Genomic DNA, 17,459 nt, shown 5'->3' with positions numbered 1-17,459 from the left:
TCCTTTATACTGCAACCTTGCCGAACTTCTGTATTAGTTCTAGTTTTTCTGTTGATTCCTTGCGATTTTCTATGAAGAAAATTATGTCATATGCAAACAGGGACAGTTTTATTTCTTCTTTGCTGATCTGTATGTCTTTTATTTTCTGCAATAATTTCCAGCACTGTTTTTGTTCCCAATCTTAAAGAGAAACCATTCAGTCTTTCACCTTTACATATGATTTTATCTGTAGGCTTTTGTAGATACTATTTACCAAGTTGACAAAGTTCTCCTCTCTTCCTATTTTTTGAGAGTTTTTAATTATGAATGGATGTTAAATTTTGTCAAATACTTTTTCTACATTGATAAATACGACCATGTGGTTTTTCTTCTTTATCTTGTTAATATGGTGAATTAGTTTGATTGATTTTCAGATGTTAAGCCAGCCTTACATCCCTAGAATAAACTTCACTTGGCTATGGCATATAATTATTTTTATATCTTGCTTAATTCTATTTTCTGACATTTTGTTAAGGATTTTATTTCTGTATGAGAGGTATCAGTCTGTACTTTTTTATATTTATCTAGTTTTGGTATTGGAGTAATATTAGCTTCATAAAATGAACTAGAGGGGAAATAAAACACATGATAATCTCAACTTTTGCAGGAAAAATACTTGACAAAATTCAACATCCTTTCCTGATAAAAAACACTCAACGACTAAATAGATTGGAAGAGTTGAAATTGTTAAAATGTCTATAAGTCTCCCCTCCCCCATTCTCTCTCTCTCTCTCAAAATAAATTTTAAAAATGTCAATAATTCCCAAAGTGATCTACACATTCAGTGTGCAGGCAACAAAAGAAAAAACATATAGATTGGACTTTATCAAGATTAAAAACTTTTGTGCATCAAAGGACAGTGTTAACAAAGTAAAAACGTAACCGACGGTAGGGGAGAAAAAACCGAATGCAGTTCGGATGATGGAAAAGTTCTGGGGAGGGATGGTGGTCATGGTTGCACAATAATGTGAACATGCTTAACGCCATTGAACTGTACACTTACAAATGTTTAAAATGGTAGATTTCATGTTATGTATATTCTACTGTAATAAAAAAACCCGAACACACAATTTCACATACAAATTCATACACTCGGTGATTTTTTTTTCCTCCAGTGGATTACTTACGTTAAGTAACCAGAGGGATTACTTACATTAAGTAACCAGAGGAGAATAATTGCTTGGTCGTGTCTCGAAACTAGCTTTCCCTCTGATCAACAGTTCTTGGGATGCCCACTCTGACTTCTGGAAGGGCCCAAGGATCTGTCTCACCTGTGACCTCAACAATTAGTAGATGTCATTCAAGGCAGTTAGCTGACAGTAGCCACCATGAAGTCCACAAAGCTGGGATTAAGGTCTGCGGTTCACCACAATATATACTTTATCCAGACTCCCAAAGCAATGAAAGGAAAGCAGGAAGACACTACAGGAGTTTGAAAACTTTTCTCGGTCTCCACATCTAAACCTAACACAGGCACAACTCCAGTTATATAAAGCAGTGGCTCTCAAACCTCAGTGCACATCTGAGTCACCTGAAAGGTCTGTTAAAACACAGGTTGCTGCCCATCCTACTCCCTGAGAGTAGGCTCTCATCCTGTAGGTCTGGGATGGGGCCCAAACATTTGCATTTCCAACAAGTTCCCAGGCAATGCGGGGAACTGCTGGCATGGGGACCACGCTTGAGAACTACTGAAGAGTGTATTCAGAAGCATAATTCTATCTGACCCCAAGAAGGATCAAAGGGAGCAAGGAGAAATGTGAAGGGTGGTAAGTTGCCATTCCTCCTCCAACCCCGATATTATTGTTTCTTAAATAAATATATTTTTTCTAAACATTCAGCAAAATTAAAATTTAAACACCCAACTAGATACTGAACCTTATGGGTGAAAAAAGTATATATTCATAGTGACAGTTCAGTACCACCAATTATTTAGGATTTAGAAAAACATTTTCCATTGTCCTCTTTTTCTCTGTTTTCCTTGAGCTGGTTTGGGAACTTCAGCAAAAAAAAAAAAAAAATAGTGTGTGTGGTCAAAAGCGTTACTAGAGAGTCTTTAAGGTCTATAATTCTATGAAAAGGCAACAAACAGCAAGCAATTGAGAGGGCAGAGCCATAGCTGTATCCGAGCCAGGGTGAGGGTAGCACTGCCAGGGAGAGGACAGTACCAGGCAGCTTCTCACAGGCAGTAGTCATCTGGTCCCCAACTAAAGAATTTCAATGAGGCAACTAAAAAACTCAGGAGTTGCTACAAAACACAGCACAGCCTCTGATTCCTCACCTGAACACAATTACTTGTCTAAACAGAGTCTGGGTGGACCCTCTGATACTATCAAAGCTCAGGGGTGTTATTTTTTAATGGTTTGCCTTGAAGCTTTCATAAGGAATTCTCATGGAATATTCTGTAGGGGTGAGAGAAGGGTGAAGGGAAAAGTCTTGTTACGTGATGCTGGGCTGGCTAATATGCACTTACGATGCTGAAATAAATAGGCAGGAATTTTTCATGTTTACTCCCTAAAACTGCCACCATGAAACAAACCACCGAAAAATATGTTTAGTGCCTAAGTTAAGGAAAAGTGGTAACAGTGTAAAATTAATTAGAATGATGTGATCACCATATTTTCATAGGCATCTTCCCCAAGAATATAGCTAAGATTTTACCTTTCACTGACGGCAAGGGTCACAAACTCAGATACCTATAGGGAACCAGCCGGTAACTTATAATAATCGAATAATATGTATTGATAATTGAATATATCAAATTGGAAATAATTGAATATATAATAGTGAAATTGAATGATAATATATTGAAGTGATCAAAATCAAAGAAAATTCAAATGCCAGAAATAGAATCAAACATTATTTTTAACAAACTATGATTTAGGCATGTAACATAGTACAAACATTTATGACAGGAGAGATTATCAATTTGAAACTGACAAAATACAAATTAAAAAATAGGAACACTTAATTATTAAGGTTTTCTTATAGCTCACAACACCTTAGACCTAAAACCAAGAATTTGACACCCTTTCCCTTGTACCAAGATGTCAATGTAGTTAGAGTTGCATGCAATGGATAATATGGAATACATCCCTGAATCCATGATTTTCTAAGATTTTATTTATTCATTTGAGAGACAGAGAGAGAGAGCACAAGCTGGGATGGGGGGCAGAGGCAGAGGGAGAAGCAGACTCCCTGTCAATCCCAGGACCCCAGGATCATGACCTGAGCTGAAGGCAGACACTTAACCAACTGAGCCACCCAGATGCCCCAAGAGCAGTATTTTTTTAAATTGAGTTTCATAAGAGAAAACAACTCCTCTTAAACACAACCACTTTCAAACAAAAATGAAATTTTTGCATAGTGAGATTTGAATTTAAGGTAATTCAAAGGTTGTTTCTGGAATTCTGTTGCTCCAACGTTATAATAATTAGTTCTTATACCTTCATTTGTAGCTATCCATTCACATTATTGCTATTAATTGAGAAATGTTAGCTCATTTTCATAAAGTATAAAATCAAAGAGCCTGCCTTAGAATTCAGTCTTAAATTCCATCGTTTTGGGAATTAAGACCATAATTTTCAATGCTGGAAACTTCAGCATATGAAAATGATCCAGATTATTCCTTACATTTACTAAAATAGGAGAACTGAATCATATAAATGTGGTTCTCCCTGTGAATACACCTGTAAAGAAATATTTGCGGTATCTACTCGAGCTGTAATTTAACCAAAAAAGCCAAATCTTTGAACCAGTCTTCACTGGTAAACTGAGGCAAAGATTCCTCTCTTGGATGACAAGTACAGATTGATTTCTCTTAACAATTGAAAAAACATTTTCAGTCCTAAACTGCATGTAGGAGACTAGAGTTGTACAAACCATGAATCCTGCAAGGCCTTGGAATACTTAAAGTTCAAGAATCAGTATCCAGTTTATGGTGATAATTACTATATTCATTGCATTGTTTAGCTTTTGAACTAAAATTATTCCTAGTGAAATCTGCAATAAACAAATTATTTTTTAATTTTTAAAAGATTTTTTAAAAGATTTGTTTTATTTATTTGACAGAGAGAGAGCACAAGCAGGGGGAGCAGAAGGCAAAGGGAGAGTGAGAAATTTAATAATTTGCAGGGCTCCTGCTGAGCAGAGAGCCTGATGTGGGGCTCGATCTCAGGACCCTGGGTTCATGACCTGAGCCAAAGGCAGACGCTTAACCGACTGAGATGCTTAACTGACTCCATCCACGTGCCCCATTTTAAAGATTTATTTATTTTTTATTTATTTATTTATTTATTTATTTATTTATTTGAGAGAGAGAGAGAGATCATGTAGCAGGGGAGAGGGGTAGAGGGAGAAGCAGGCTCCCTGCTCAGCAGGAACCCTGAAAATTATTAAATTCATGTCTTCACCTTTCACCATGTCACCAAAATGTCCAATGTTAACCTAAACTATTTATTATTCTAGGAGCACTATCTATCATCAAGCTAATATATTTTTAACCTATTTTCATTAAATTTTGAGAGACTTTCCTAACATACATAAATGAGTCATTTGATACTGGTGTTTTCATGGGTGACAAATCCAAAAGTTCTTCAACCCATTAAAATTTTCAGACACCACAGGTATTGCTGTATGATATTATCTATATATGTATCTTCACGAGCTTGAATTGAAAATGCCATAAATAATTTAAATTTGAAACGTAATCTGCCTTTAAATTATCAGTCATATATTCAAGATGCTAAGAGATAGCATTTCCAATAATATTGACATCATTTTACATTTCATTCTGTTTGAGGTACATAATTTCTGCTGTACTTAAAAGGCATTGCTTTAGGAACTTATCATCTATATAAGGTATTGATACCCAGGAATTTTTTTTTTTACCAAAATAAATAAATACATATCATGGTCGCATCCCTTATTTAATTCTCATCAAAAACAAACCCTATTATATCTTTTCTAAATACTAGTTATGGTGCTTGGTACGTAGGGTTGGCATCTTAGGGGTGCCTGGGTGGCTCAGTCAGTTAAGCGTCTGTCTTCAGCTCAGGTCATGATCTCAGGGTCCTGGGATCAAGCCCCACGTCAGGCTCCCTGCTCAGTGGGGAGCCTGCTTCTCCCTCTATCCTTCCTCCCTGTTTGTGTGTGCTCTCTCTCTCAAATAAATAAAATCTTAAAAAAAAAAAATGGCATCTTAATTTGCATCCTTTTGACACAGACCCACTTTGTTTGCATATTAAAATACAGGAATATTCTTTACTTACACACACACACACACACACACACACAAATCTCTCTCCTTTTTTTTAAATAATAAAAAGGCCTTTTACTTCCCCACTTTTGAAAGACAAGTGGATCTAAAATATACAGTCTTTCCTTCTTAAAGCTACAGGGTACAAACAGCAGCATAAGTAAAAACAAAAAATGACTACAGATACTTTGCCTAGACATTGGGAGTAAGAGCGAATGGTGGGGATGGTCCACGCGGAGAGCACATGTCTCTCTAAAACTGACAGGTGCTCCCCAACTCCAGCCTCTTGCAGGCATGTGCTAATGTAATCTCCGTGTTCTCAGCGCTTCCACGTCTTTAAACACTGGAAATGCAGATTTGTGCATGTTTGTGAGTTTATATGAAGCTGCTTTATTTCAAAGTGTTGGCAACTAACTAAAAAATACATAAAACACTGTGATGGTCCAACAAATGTCCATAGCCCATTAATTTGGGACATTCCATTCCATCCATCTTCCCCTAACCCATCATGAGATTTAAGTCCTATCAACATTAATCTATATTCTTAGTAAAGCTAGTAAAGCAAGCAATAGTCTTTTCACACAACAAGGCCTCCCCTCTTTGGCTGGAGCTTCACAGCAGTCTACCAAACAGTGCTTAACCGCCCACAACTCCCAGTTGCATCTAAAAAGCCTAAGTTTACTGTTTTTGCTTTTTTAAAGTCCTTTCCTCTTTTTTGTTATCCAAACTGCTCTTGTTCTAAGAAAACTGAGCTCAAAATGGAGCTGTTTAGCTCTTCTAAACGATGCCTATAGAGATAATCAAACAAACAAGAAAACTCCTGGGATGAGAAATTCCTATTCTGTTTCCGTAGCCTGTTCGGTTCAAAATCTTAAACACGTGGCCCATATTCTCTCTCTTTACCTGAGAAGCAATTAGCCATTCCATCTGTCTCCATTCTTCCCATTCGAGTCTCTTCATAAGGCTACTTGAGTGTTCTCATGACCTGACAGTTGATCTCTCTCAGAGAATCCCAGAGACTACAGTGGAAGCAGCAATGTCTTAATGACTAAGCCTTGGAGTCCACACACTGTCACTTCACCACATATACATAGGTATACAGACCAATCCTGATACAGTGTGGGAGGAACCCATATAAACAAGGGTGTGACTACTGGGAGGCTAGGTCTGATTGGCTTTTTATTTGGAAGGATAATCAGAAGTTCCCATATTTGTATAACTGGAAAAAACATTCTGGTTAAATTCTAGTTTTCCTTCAAAGCCCTGATGAAATGTTAACTTCCCTGCCAGAATGCATTGCTTCCTCCTTTGTGATTCTACATCACGTTTTTCTCAGTGCAGTACCTTTTACACTGTATAATGGTTCACTATGTACAAGGCTGTCTCTCCAATGAGAATATAAAACGGAGGCTTACTTATTTTGATGCCCTTCAAGCTCAGTGTTGAACGTAAAAAATTTTTTTCAGCCACTGACATGTCAGTTTCTGGTAGGGAAACCAGTCTGGGACCAAGGTAAGAAGCCTCTAAGTGGGGTGCCTAGGTGGCTCAGGGGGCGCCTGGGTGGCTCAGTTGTTAAGCGTCTGACTTCGGCTCAGGTCATGATCCCAGCGTTCTGGGATCGAGCCCCGCATCGGGCTCCCTGCTCCGCGGGAAGCCTCCTTCTCCCTCTCCCACTCCCCCTGCTTGTGTTCCCTCTCTCGCTGACTCTCTCTGTGTCAAATAAATAAATAAAATCTTTAAAAAAAAAAGCCTGCTAAGTTACCTATTAAGCTTATCACTGATTTGCCTTATACACCTAAGCAACTTGCTTAAAACAAGCAAGTAACCTAGCAAATAAAACAAACCCAGAATACAAATTTATTCATTTCAATGGTAGATTTAACTTCTCTGTTGACCAGAATTTTCATATAGATAACTTTACAGGAAGGAGCAGGCAAATTAAAATCTCAACATCACTAGGTGAGTTTTATAGGAGAAAATGTGTGCTTCAATGGAAAGTGATCTTTGTTTAGATGACGCCTTTCCAGGTTATCTAATTCCAGCCTTTCATTGTTGTTGAACTATTATTCTCTCTTAGTTTGTACTGAAGAAAAGTTAGAGCGATGTAAAATAACTCTTGCCTCTAGGCATGTGAATCCTGTCTGCTGGAGGTTCAAGTGACTCCCTTCCACTGTAAAAGGGGCCAGTTCTGCTTTCATTTGCATTTTCCTGATCTATAAATATGTCTGGTCTTTGGCTTCTCCCTTTGAACTGGCTGTAACCTCTTCCTGGTTCCCTCCTTTAACTAATGAGTTAAATAAAATCTTTAACACTGGGTGGGGTAATGGGATAGGTCGGTGATGGGTAGTAAGGAGGGCACATATTGCATGGTGCACTGGGTGTTATACACAACTAATGAATCATCGAGCCTTACATCGAAAACCGGGGATGTACTGTATGGTGACTAACATAATATAATAAAAAATCATTATAAAAAAAAATAAGTATCTAAACTCAAAACAAAACAAAACAAAATCTTTAACACTTGTAAATTTTATATTTGTATGAGAATCATGATTTTTACCTAGTCTTTAAAATTGTCCTTCAACAGCCCACATATACAGGACAAGAGGGATTGGTTGGGTGATCTTAACCAAAATGAAAAAGCACAGACCAGAATTACACAAATCTGGACTCCAATCCTGGCTCTTTAAGCACTTGGGACCACTGCACTTTGCACCTGCAGAGACACACCATTCACACTGAAGTTTCAATGAACGGGCTTCCCCTCATAGCACTTCACACAGGTCTACACTGACCATGTGGCAGTGCCACTTCCCCCCGCAAGAGCAATTTGTGTGCATGGTGCATGTCCTAGCAGAGGGCCTGTCCCTTGTCTTTGCCTGGGTGATGGGTGAGATGTTTTATGAACCAATAATACATGTATATGTGCTTAACTGTCATACTTAAGCAAATAGCATAGGAGTAGAAATGAATAAGGGAAAGAGATAAGAATGGCTTTTAAATATTAACAGCTTTGATCAGCACTGTCCAACAGAATGTTTTGTAATGATGGAAATGTTCTAGGTCTGTGCTGTCCAATACAGTAGCCGCTACTCCCCACAGGTGGTTATTGAGCACCTGAAAGGTCGTTAGTGTTACTGAGGAACTGACTAGTGGCTACCATATGGGACAACACAGGTATTAATACTAGTAGAAAAACAAATTTCTAGACTCAGAAAAATGGGAGATGTAGGCTTCTCAAGCTTTTTGGTGCAAGGACCTACATATTTAAAAAGCACTGACAAGATCTCCTTTTTTATGGCTGAGTAATATTCCATTATATGTAGGTACTACCTCTTCTTTATCCATTCATCTATCAATGGACACTTGGGTTGCTTCTATATCTTGGCTATTGTAAATAATGCTACAATAGGAGGGATGGGTGAAATAGATAAAGGGGATTAAGAGGTACAAACTTCTAGTTATAGAATAAATAAGTCCCAGAGATGAAAAATACATCATAGGGAATGTAGTCAATAACACTGTAATGACATTGTATGGTGATAGATGGTGACAATGCGTATTATGGTGAGCAAGGAGTAATGTATGGAATTGTCAAATCAGTATGTTGTACACCTAAAACTAATATAATATTGTGTCAATTATATTTCAATAATAAAAAAATTGCAACACACACCAAAGTAATACAAAAACAAATAAAAACCATTGAGACTCCAAAGAACTTTCATTTATGTGGGTTATATCTACCAGTAATCATTATCTTAAGAAAAATAGAAATTTAAAAATATTTATTAGTCCATTTACAAATAATAATAAACCCATTATTTTATGGAAAAATAACTATATTTTCCAAAACAAAAAATAAATTAGAGAAGGGTGGCACTGCTTTATATTTCTGCCTTTGGGCTATTGGAATATCACATAGCCTCTGGAAAACTCCATTGTATGCTCGTAAGAAAAAGGCAAATATCACATCAATATTATTATGGAAAGGGTCTCAGGAATTCCCTGAGACTGCACTTTGAGAACCATTCATCTAGCTATAGGATAAGTAACAGCAATGGTTTACTAATACAAAACGTTTAGATACTCCCTTCTGTAGGGCCACTCTCCAACCCTGTTATGACAGGTGACTTCATCAGCCCCATAGCAGGTGAGAGGCTTTGTCCTCCAGGTTACCATTCAAGGGCAAGGATACGGCACCAGGCAGAAGATAAGGAGGTTAAGTGAAAGCCTACAGAGGAAACTGTGGGACCCTCAGTCCCTGTGCAGAAAAGAATTCTCATAGCAGGCCTGAGACTGCAAGGCCTGCTTGCAAAGTTAACTCTTGGCTAGAATCTGGGAACTTTGATTTCAGAAAGGATCCCACTATTCCCTGACAAGAGTTGTTTTAATACACCTAATCATAGTTTGCACAAACAATGTAGTTTATGCTCAACACCTGCTTTCCCTGGAAGTCTGGGATTTTGGTATGTGCTAGGTGGAGGGTGCCTATGTGAACAGTCCCCAGTAAAAATCTTGGGTGCAGAGTCTCTAATGAGCTCCCTTGTTAGACAACACTTCACGCATAGAGTCACAATTCAGTAATGAAGGAATTAAGCACTCCCTACGTGATTCCACTGGAAGAAGATTCTGGAAGTTTCTGCCTTGTTTCCTCTGGACTTCACTCCATGTTCCTTTTCTTTTTGCTGATTTTGCTTTGAAGCCTTTCACGAAAATAAATCATAACTGTGAGTATGACCATATGGTGACATATGGTGATGTGAATCTTCCTAGTGAATCACTGAACCTGGAGGTGATCTTGGGGACTCTTGACACAGTCCCTTTCATTGGCCCCGCTCCCAGAATGCCAACACCCAGGATTATATCTCACACTGCAGAGGACTGGAGGCTTCTTTCTGAAGAAACTGAAAAATGAAGAGAAATGAAAGGACTATAAAGGGTAGAAATAATGCAAAAAGAAAAGGAAAGTCCCAAAATAAAACTACAAGGAATATCTTTAAAAGGATAAGAAAATATACTTCATTTATTAAGAGTAGAATGCTATAAAAAGAAGCAATCAAAATAAGAAAGAGCAATATGAAATTGAAAATATGATAAAATGAAATTCCGAGTAAAATGGCTAGGAGATAGGGTTAAAAACTTGCCCAGAGAAGCTGGGGGGTAAAAAAAGAGAGAAAGAGATGAAAAACAAAAGAGAAAAGATAAGAAAATTGAAGGATCAATCCAGGAGGTCCAAAATTCCAACTAAGAAAAAAAGAGAACAGAATAAATGAAAAGGAAGAAATTATTAGAGTTAATTTCACCACACTACAAAAAACACAAGAGGTGTCAGGCTGTAGGAGCTCACCAAGTGCAGACCACAATGAATGAAAAAAAGAATCACATCAAGGTCACCAACTCATCAAATTTCAGGATACCAAAGAGAAGATTCTAAAAAGCTTTCAGAAAGGAAAAACAAGCCATAAAGGGGTATCAGACTTAATGATACCAGATTTCTTCACAGTAATACTGACAACAGACACTCTAAAATTAAGTCTTAATCATTCTGAGGAAAAAACTAGAATTTCATACTCAGCCAAGCTACAATTCAACATCCTAGCCATGAAGAAAAACACTTTAAGACATACAAGGACTTTGAAAATTTCTTTTCTTCGGAAGTGACTGGACTAAGTGCTTGAGCAAAATGATTGAGTCAACCAAATCAAGATCTAGGTAACGGGACCCAAACCAGGAGAGAGGTAAACCAGAACTATAGCTTATGCCCCAAACCTAGAGGACTTTATATTTTAGTCCTTCTATTCAGAATTCCATTGTGGCTATCATATGTTTAATTTCATAGAACACTTTCTTATTCTCTGATCGTTTCTTTCCATAGCATCCAAATCCTATTTTATGGGTACAATCTCTTTTTTAACTCTTTAAAGACACTAATCTTTAGGTTGGTTGCAAACTTAGAAACAGACCACATGTACATGAAGAATGAGACCTATGGGAAGGAAGTCTTACGGAAAAAATGAAGTTGACAGATTCTTGCAATTGAGCATTTGACAGCATTTGAGTATTTGGGAAAAGCCATAGATTGACAGAAACTTAGGTAAGTGAAAAAAACACAATCTTTATCTTTTGGCCCAAAGGCTAGTCATATTTACCTATTCATAATAGTATAAAACCTATTGATTTAACTAAGTATCGAGATAAAATCTCAATTGAGAGGATGGAGGAAGTGGAAGTAGAAAAGAGAGAGAGACTAAAGGTGTTAAATCTTCACCATAAAGTATCAATTCTCAACTTACAAAAAAATAAGATAAATAATATCTAAATCATTTAAGTCAAGAGATAGTTATAAACTTTCACTTTAAGACTTTAGGAGGTAAATACTAGAAGAAAAAAATAAGAGTTGAAAGTAGTTGCCTCAACAGAGAGCAACAAGTACTTAAGACGAATGAACATGTGTCTCATATTTTTGTGGCAAATTTTTAAGAACTGCTCTATTTTGTTCAATTACATATATATTATAATAATCTATATATATTATAATATATATTATATAATCTTGTGTAATATATAAATATTTAAATTTTACTTTAAAATCAATATGTATATTGGGGACACCTGGGTGGCTCAGTTGGTTAAGCAACGGACTTTGGATTTCATTTCCGCTCAGGTCATGATCTCAGGGTGGTGAGACTGAGCCCCAAGTCGGGCTCCCTGCCCAGCACGGAGTCTGCTTGTCCCTCTCCTTTACCTGCTTGCACTCTCTCTCTCTCTATCAAATAAGTAAATAAATAAATAAAATATTTTTAAAACATAATTTAATGGTATTTAAACTGGAAGCTTTCACAATTTCATATGCCATGTTCAAGTACGCTAAGTGGTTTCCTCTTCACTCAGCAAGAGCGCCTTGTACTCAACACTCCAACCATGAAGAAAACTCTCCCTTTAATTGTTTTAATTAAGGTCCATCTCCTTTCTTTATACGCTTTCTATGTTCTAACCACTTTTTTAAAAAAACCTTTTATTGGGGCACCTGGGTGGCTCAGTCAGTTAAGCATCAACCTTTGGCTCGGGTCATGACTTCAGGGTCCTGGGATAGAGCCCCACGTCGGGCAGGGAGCCTGCTTTTCCCTCTCACTCTGCCTGCCATTCTCCCTGCCTGTGCGCTCTCTCTCTCTCTCTCTCTGTCAAATAAATACATAAAATATTAAAAAAAAAAAACTTTTATTGAGGATGCTTTCTATGTACTGATATGAAAAAAATCTCCATGATACACTGTCAAATGGAAAAAGCAAAGGAAAAAAAATGGCAAATATATCCAAGAAGAGAAAAATGTAGATCTGTTTTGGCTCAGATATGCATAAAATATCCCTGGAATGTTAAGCAGTAAACTAGTAATAATGCTTACCCAGGGTAGGTGAATTGGAGAAATGGGAATTGAGGAGATGAGGAACAGTGGAAAGAGAAACTTTTCATTGTATAACGTGTTTTTTTTTTACATTTTGATCTTCAACCCTGTAAAATCATTGCCTACTCAAAAATATTTTTTTTTAATTTTAAAAAATATACCTCTTTATCTTGGTACAAAATTACAATCATATCACACACTGAACTCGTACACTTCCATGCCAACTTGAGAACTTAGTTACCAGGCTTTTAATCATTACATAAATAAATCTATTAACCTGTATTAAAATTACAAAGGCTCAGATAAAATAGAAAGAGTAAACCTTGGGGATAAGCAGGGACATATGGATAATCCCCATTTATCTCTAGGGATTTGATGATTATTTCAAAGACAGAATGGTTTCAATGCCTACATATGTAAATATAGTCTTTGCTTTTTTCCTTCTTTAAACCTAGCTCAAGGGCTTTTTAAATTTTACTGTGCAGAAGAATTTCTTTCAAAGTGACAAGCTGAATATTAAATCAAGCATAATCTTTACTACACTTCAGAATATTCTTATACTTCTTTTAACCAAAATGCAAACATATTCATACTCTTTAAGTATTCGTTTTTTACCCTGATATTATATGACGACCATCTTTTGATTTTGTCAATTTTTTCCTACAACATCATTAGTAATGGCTACATATGTCTACATTATATTAATATACCAATTATAATATATTAATACAACATATTAATGTATTAATTAATTAATACATTAAATTATAATATATTGATATTACATTGTATCAATATATTAATTAATATGTTATAATATTAATTATTACAGTGTATAGATATTCTCTGACTTAAATCATTTTACCATTTCCCTATTTTGGGGCATTGAGTGTTTTCAAAGTTTCACCATCATAAGCAACATTGCAACAAATATCCAAGTAACTAACCGTATGCACATATCCATTATTATTTCCTTAGAGTAAATTCCTAGAAGTAGAATTGCTGGGTCAAAATTATCTAAAAATTTAAGAATTTTAACAACAATGGGCAAATGCCCTCCAAAAACCTACTTAACTGTTAATGGGAAACTAAATACACTTAAGGGAAATGACAGGATGCTTTATTGATTCGATGTGTGAGTTTTCAGGTACCCCAATGAATTCCCAAATCTCAAACTGCAAAATGTTGCACACGTAACATGTCAAAAAGTCAAAAAAGAAGGTAATGAACTTTGATATTAAAACCATAGCTCTTACATGAATGCTGCAAGAAATGTAGAAGCTTCAGAGAGCGGGGAAAAAGAACACTAGCGATGACACATCCCTGAAAAACGGCAGACTCGAGTTCTCAAAGCCTTCCAATTTAATGTCATTCTAAAAGTCATAGTATTTCCTGTTACAATACTCAAAATTATTAAAGCATTTTTGTCATCACATCCATATCTTAAAGGAGAAAAAGACGTAAAGTTTCTGCTGGTGTTGACATTTTAATGGAGAAAAAGAAAAATTTTAATACAACCAGTAAGCCCCACATTCCCTGAAGTTGCATATTCAACACCATAATTTAACACCACTCAAAATTTGGGACCTGAATATGTAGTTGCGGGTCAAAGCAGGCCTAAGTAAATTGGGAAAAAATAATCTTTCAAAATTGATGACTCAAAACACTGTACATGGGTTTTTCTTTTATTTTTCTGTATTTTACAAAATTTCCCTAATAAAAGAAAGTGCATAAACATAAATTAAAAGAGCTCAAACTCATCATTTAGGAAACAAAAATGTGGGTGTTGCATTCAAACAATTACCCTGACATCAAAAACTATTTTTGGAAAAGATACAGCATATTATACCATTCTAGAAATCATAAGAAATATAGTGTAACTTTCTTTAAAAAGAGCAATCCCAACAAATTCTTTAAACCATACTATTCTCATAGATCAAAACTGAGTAAGTTTTCCTCACTACCACAAAACATCCCTAAAGGCAAAAGGTAAAGAATTACTGCATGTGATAGCTCTCTCACCTCCCCTCTCTAAAATACACTTAAAGTTCAAGAAAAATATTTGATTGCAATTAAAAAGGCACTCCTGTTTCAATTAAAAAAAAAAACTTGAAGCTCAAATAAGTTACCAAGAATTCTGATGACTAGGGGCGCCTGGGTGGCACAGCTGTTAAGCGTCTGCCTTCGGCTCAGGGCGTGGTCGCAGCGTTGTGGGATCAAGCCCCACATCAGGCTCCTCCGCTAGAAGCCCGCTTCTTCCTCTCCCACTCCCCCTGCTTGTGTTCCCTCTCTCGCTGGCTATGTCTATCTCTGTCGAATAAATAAATAAAATCTTAAAAAAAAAAAAAAGAATTCTGATGACTAGCGACAGAAAAACACTACCCAAGTCCTTTAAGCATATGCAAAAAAAAAAGATATACAGAAAAGATGAATTGAGGGTGCCTTTGATTTTATAAGACAATTCACAGCAACATTCACAATTGTAAAAGATGTATTTAAAGTACTTACACATTTCCTAATCATTAAATAAAATAGAGCAACATTTTTATTTTCCAACTGCCTAATAAAAACAATAATTACAGTATTCCCCAATCTCCAATATGTTCCCATTTTTAAAACATCAATAATCTTCTGATCCTTGGAAGGCAGCAAACTAAATGCCAGCACCTTTTTCTCAAGTCAGGAATTCCTTTCCCTAATCCTTATGGAATAAGAAATAGACACTCCAAAAAAGAAAAAAAAAAAAAAGAAATAGACACTCCTTTTCAACTCAAACCAATAAACGGGGTCTTGGCAAAGAGCAGAGCAATCTGAAACAATGTCACCAGAACTTAGATCTAGAAAGGAGCGCCAAGAACCGTGACAGAACACTGGACGATCCGTTCTGAAAAATGTCTATCATTCTCCTCTCCCGACTCCCATCGACTCGCACAAGGGCCACAAAAATTGGGAGAGGGCAGTACAGTACCGGCGTATGGGGTTGTCAGAGCAATTCACTTAAAAACTCCAAGCATAGGTTCAGCCTGCTCCAGCGAGAGGACCGGACGCAGACTCCTGCCACCGCTAGTAAAGAGCTGATGCTGCTCCGCAGAGTAACCCCCTCACCCCCCTCCCAGGCTGGGATGTGACCAGTATCCTAACAGGTATGCAGCTCGCCTTTCTGGGGACTCTTGGAATGTACAAATCGCTGCAATAAACAGCCGGACCGGGCGGGCGTCCTCTTGCCCTCCCGGGGTGGCGCTACAGCCTCCCGACGCAGGGACAGCCCGGAGTTCGCAGGCCGAGCGGGGCTCCGGGGCGTGGCGGATTCCCGGCCGCTGTCTAGCCGGCTGGGGGCTAGCGCCGCACGCGCTATTTACATCATTCCAAAGGTCTGGAACCTGGGTATGCAGTTGTAGGTGAAAGCAAACCAAAGCAAACTGGAAAAACAAAATCCCTCAAAACTGATGACTCAAAAGAAAAAAAAAATGACTCAAAACACTGTGGTTTTTCTTTTATTTTTCTGTACTTTGAGAAGTTTCTTTCATTAAGAAATCTATTACTCTAAAATAATAAAGTTCAAACTTATTATTTAAGGAAAAAAATTATCAATGTTGCATTCAAATGACTACTATCCTGAGATCAAGAACTATTTTTGGATGAGATACAGAGTATTATGCAATGCTACAAAGTAATTTTTTTAAAGAGCAATCTTTAAAAAGAGCTCGAGCTCGTCGGATCTGTTTCTCTGATTGAGAAGCGAACACCACGCTATTTGAAGACTCCTCATCACCACGGTGCCTGGTCCCTGCAGTGTAAAGGATCGTTTACTTAATCGTGCTCTCCCAAGACCTGCCCGCACAGCGCCGCTTCCACAGAGCCTGTCCAGACCGGAGGAAGAGCCGCTGGGACCGCGAAGCCGAGCGACAAGTGCCCGTGAGGCGTCCCACTGCTATTCGCTGACCGTCTGGAGCCTCCGCACACACAACTTGCGCAGCGCTTAAGACCGGCCCACTGGGGGAGTGACAGTCAAGGAGGGGAGGAGGGGCAGCGGAATTTGGACCAGAATCCCGTGACACGAGGATGCCTTGGCACGGACCCTGCCGGTCCGCTGGCCCTCGCCATCCCACCCACTGCCAATAGCCCAAGAGGACGCAGCAGGACAGGGAGCCCCGGGGGCAAAGGAAGCGCTCACCGCTTCAGATGGTCCGAAGCCCGCCGAGCTGCGGTGGTCGCGGAGACCAAACTCGGCGCGGTAGCCCCCGCTGCAGCCCGGGTTGTAGCCCCGGCAGGAACCGGATCCCGGGGCATCGCCGGCGGCTTCCACAGCACCCGCGCAGCTCCGGGAGCTGGGCGCACGCCGCCTCTTCCGCCACAGGGCACAAGGCACCCCGGCGCGGCCCGCCCACACCCGAGGTGGGCCAATGGGCGCGGAGCGCGGGAAGCCGGGGGCGGGGCGCGAGCGGCCGGGCAGCCCAGCGACGGTGTCCGCAGAGAGGTCCTCGCCCACCGGCCGGGAGCAGTCCAGGTTTCGGAGCCCCCCCGCCTGGGAATCGTGTGTGTTGGGTGAGTGTGGAGAGGGCAGAGGACGCACATTCCGCAGATGAAAGATCTGTGAGAGTCTGAGACGTTCGGGACACACTTCTGATTTTGCGGGGCCTCTCTCTTTTCAGAATTCTTCGTCCGCTGTTTACAGAACACCAGCCACAGTGTTTGGGGACGCACGGGAATGAGAAACAGCCCCTCCTTTCAGGGATCTTCCAATCAGGCGGGTGGAGG

At 38.6% G+C, this 17,459-nt stretch overlaps 1 protein-coding gene across 17 annotated transcripts in view; it reads right to left on the bottom strand.

The window, feature by feature from the left end:
- The window catches only part of ZNF638 (zinc finger protein 638), a 142,442-nt gene extending 125,371 nt beyond the window's left edge, over positions 1-17,071 (bottom strand). For all 17 annotated transcript variants that reach the window (XM_026483249.4, XM_057309175.1, XM_057309176.1 and 14 more), the window contains exon 1: positions 16,876-17,071. In XM_026483249.4, the coding sequence (XP_026339034.1) occupies positions 16,876-16,991 (116 nt within the window). In that variant the 5' untranslated portion in view covers positions 16,992-17,071. The remainder of the gene's footprint in view (positions 1-16,875) is intronic.
- Between the last annotated feature and the right edge of the window lie 388 nt (positions 17,072-17,459).

The sequence above is a fragment of the Ursus arctos genome, unplaced genomic scaffold (genome assembly GCF_023065955.2).
Source record: "Ursus arctos isolate Adak ecotype North America unplaced genomic scaffold, UrsArc2.0 scaffold_8, whole genome shotgun sequence".
NCBI classification, from domain to species: Eukaryota; Metazoa; Chordata; class Mammalia; order Carnivora; family Ursidae; genus Ursus; species Ursus arctos.
The sequence above is the reverse complement of the archived record's forward strand: the minus strand, read 5'-3'. Positions and strand labels throughout refer to the sequence as shown.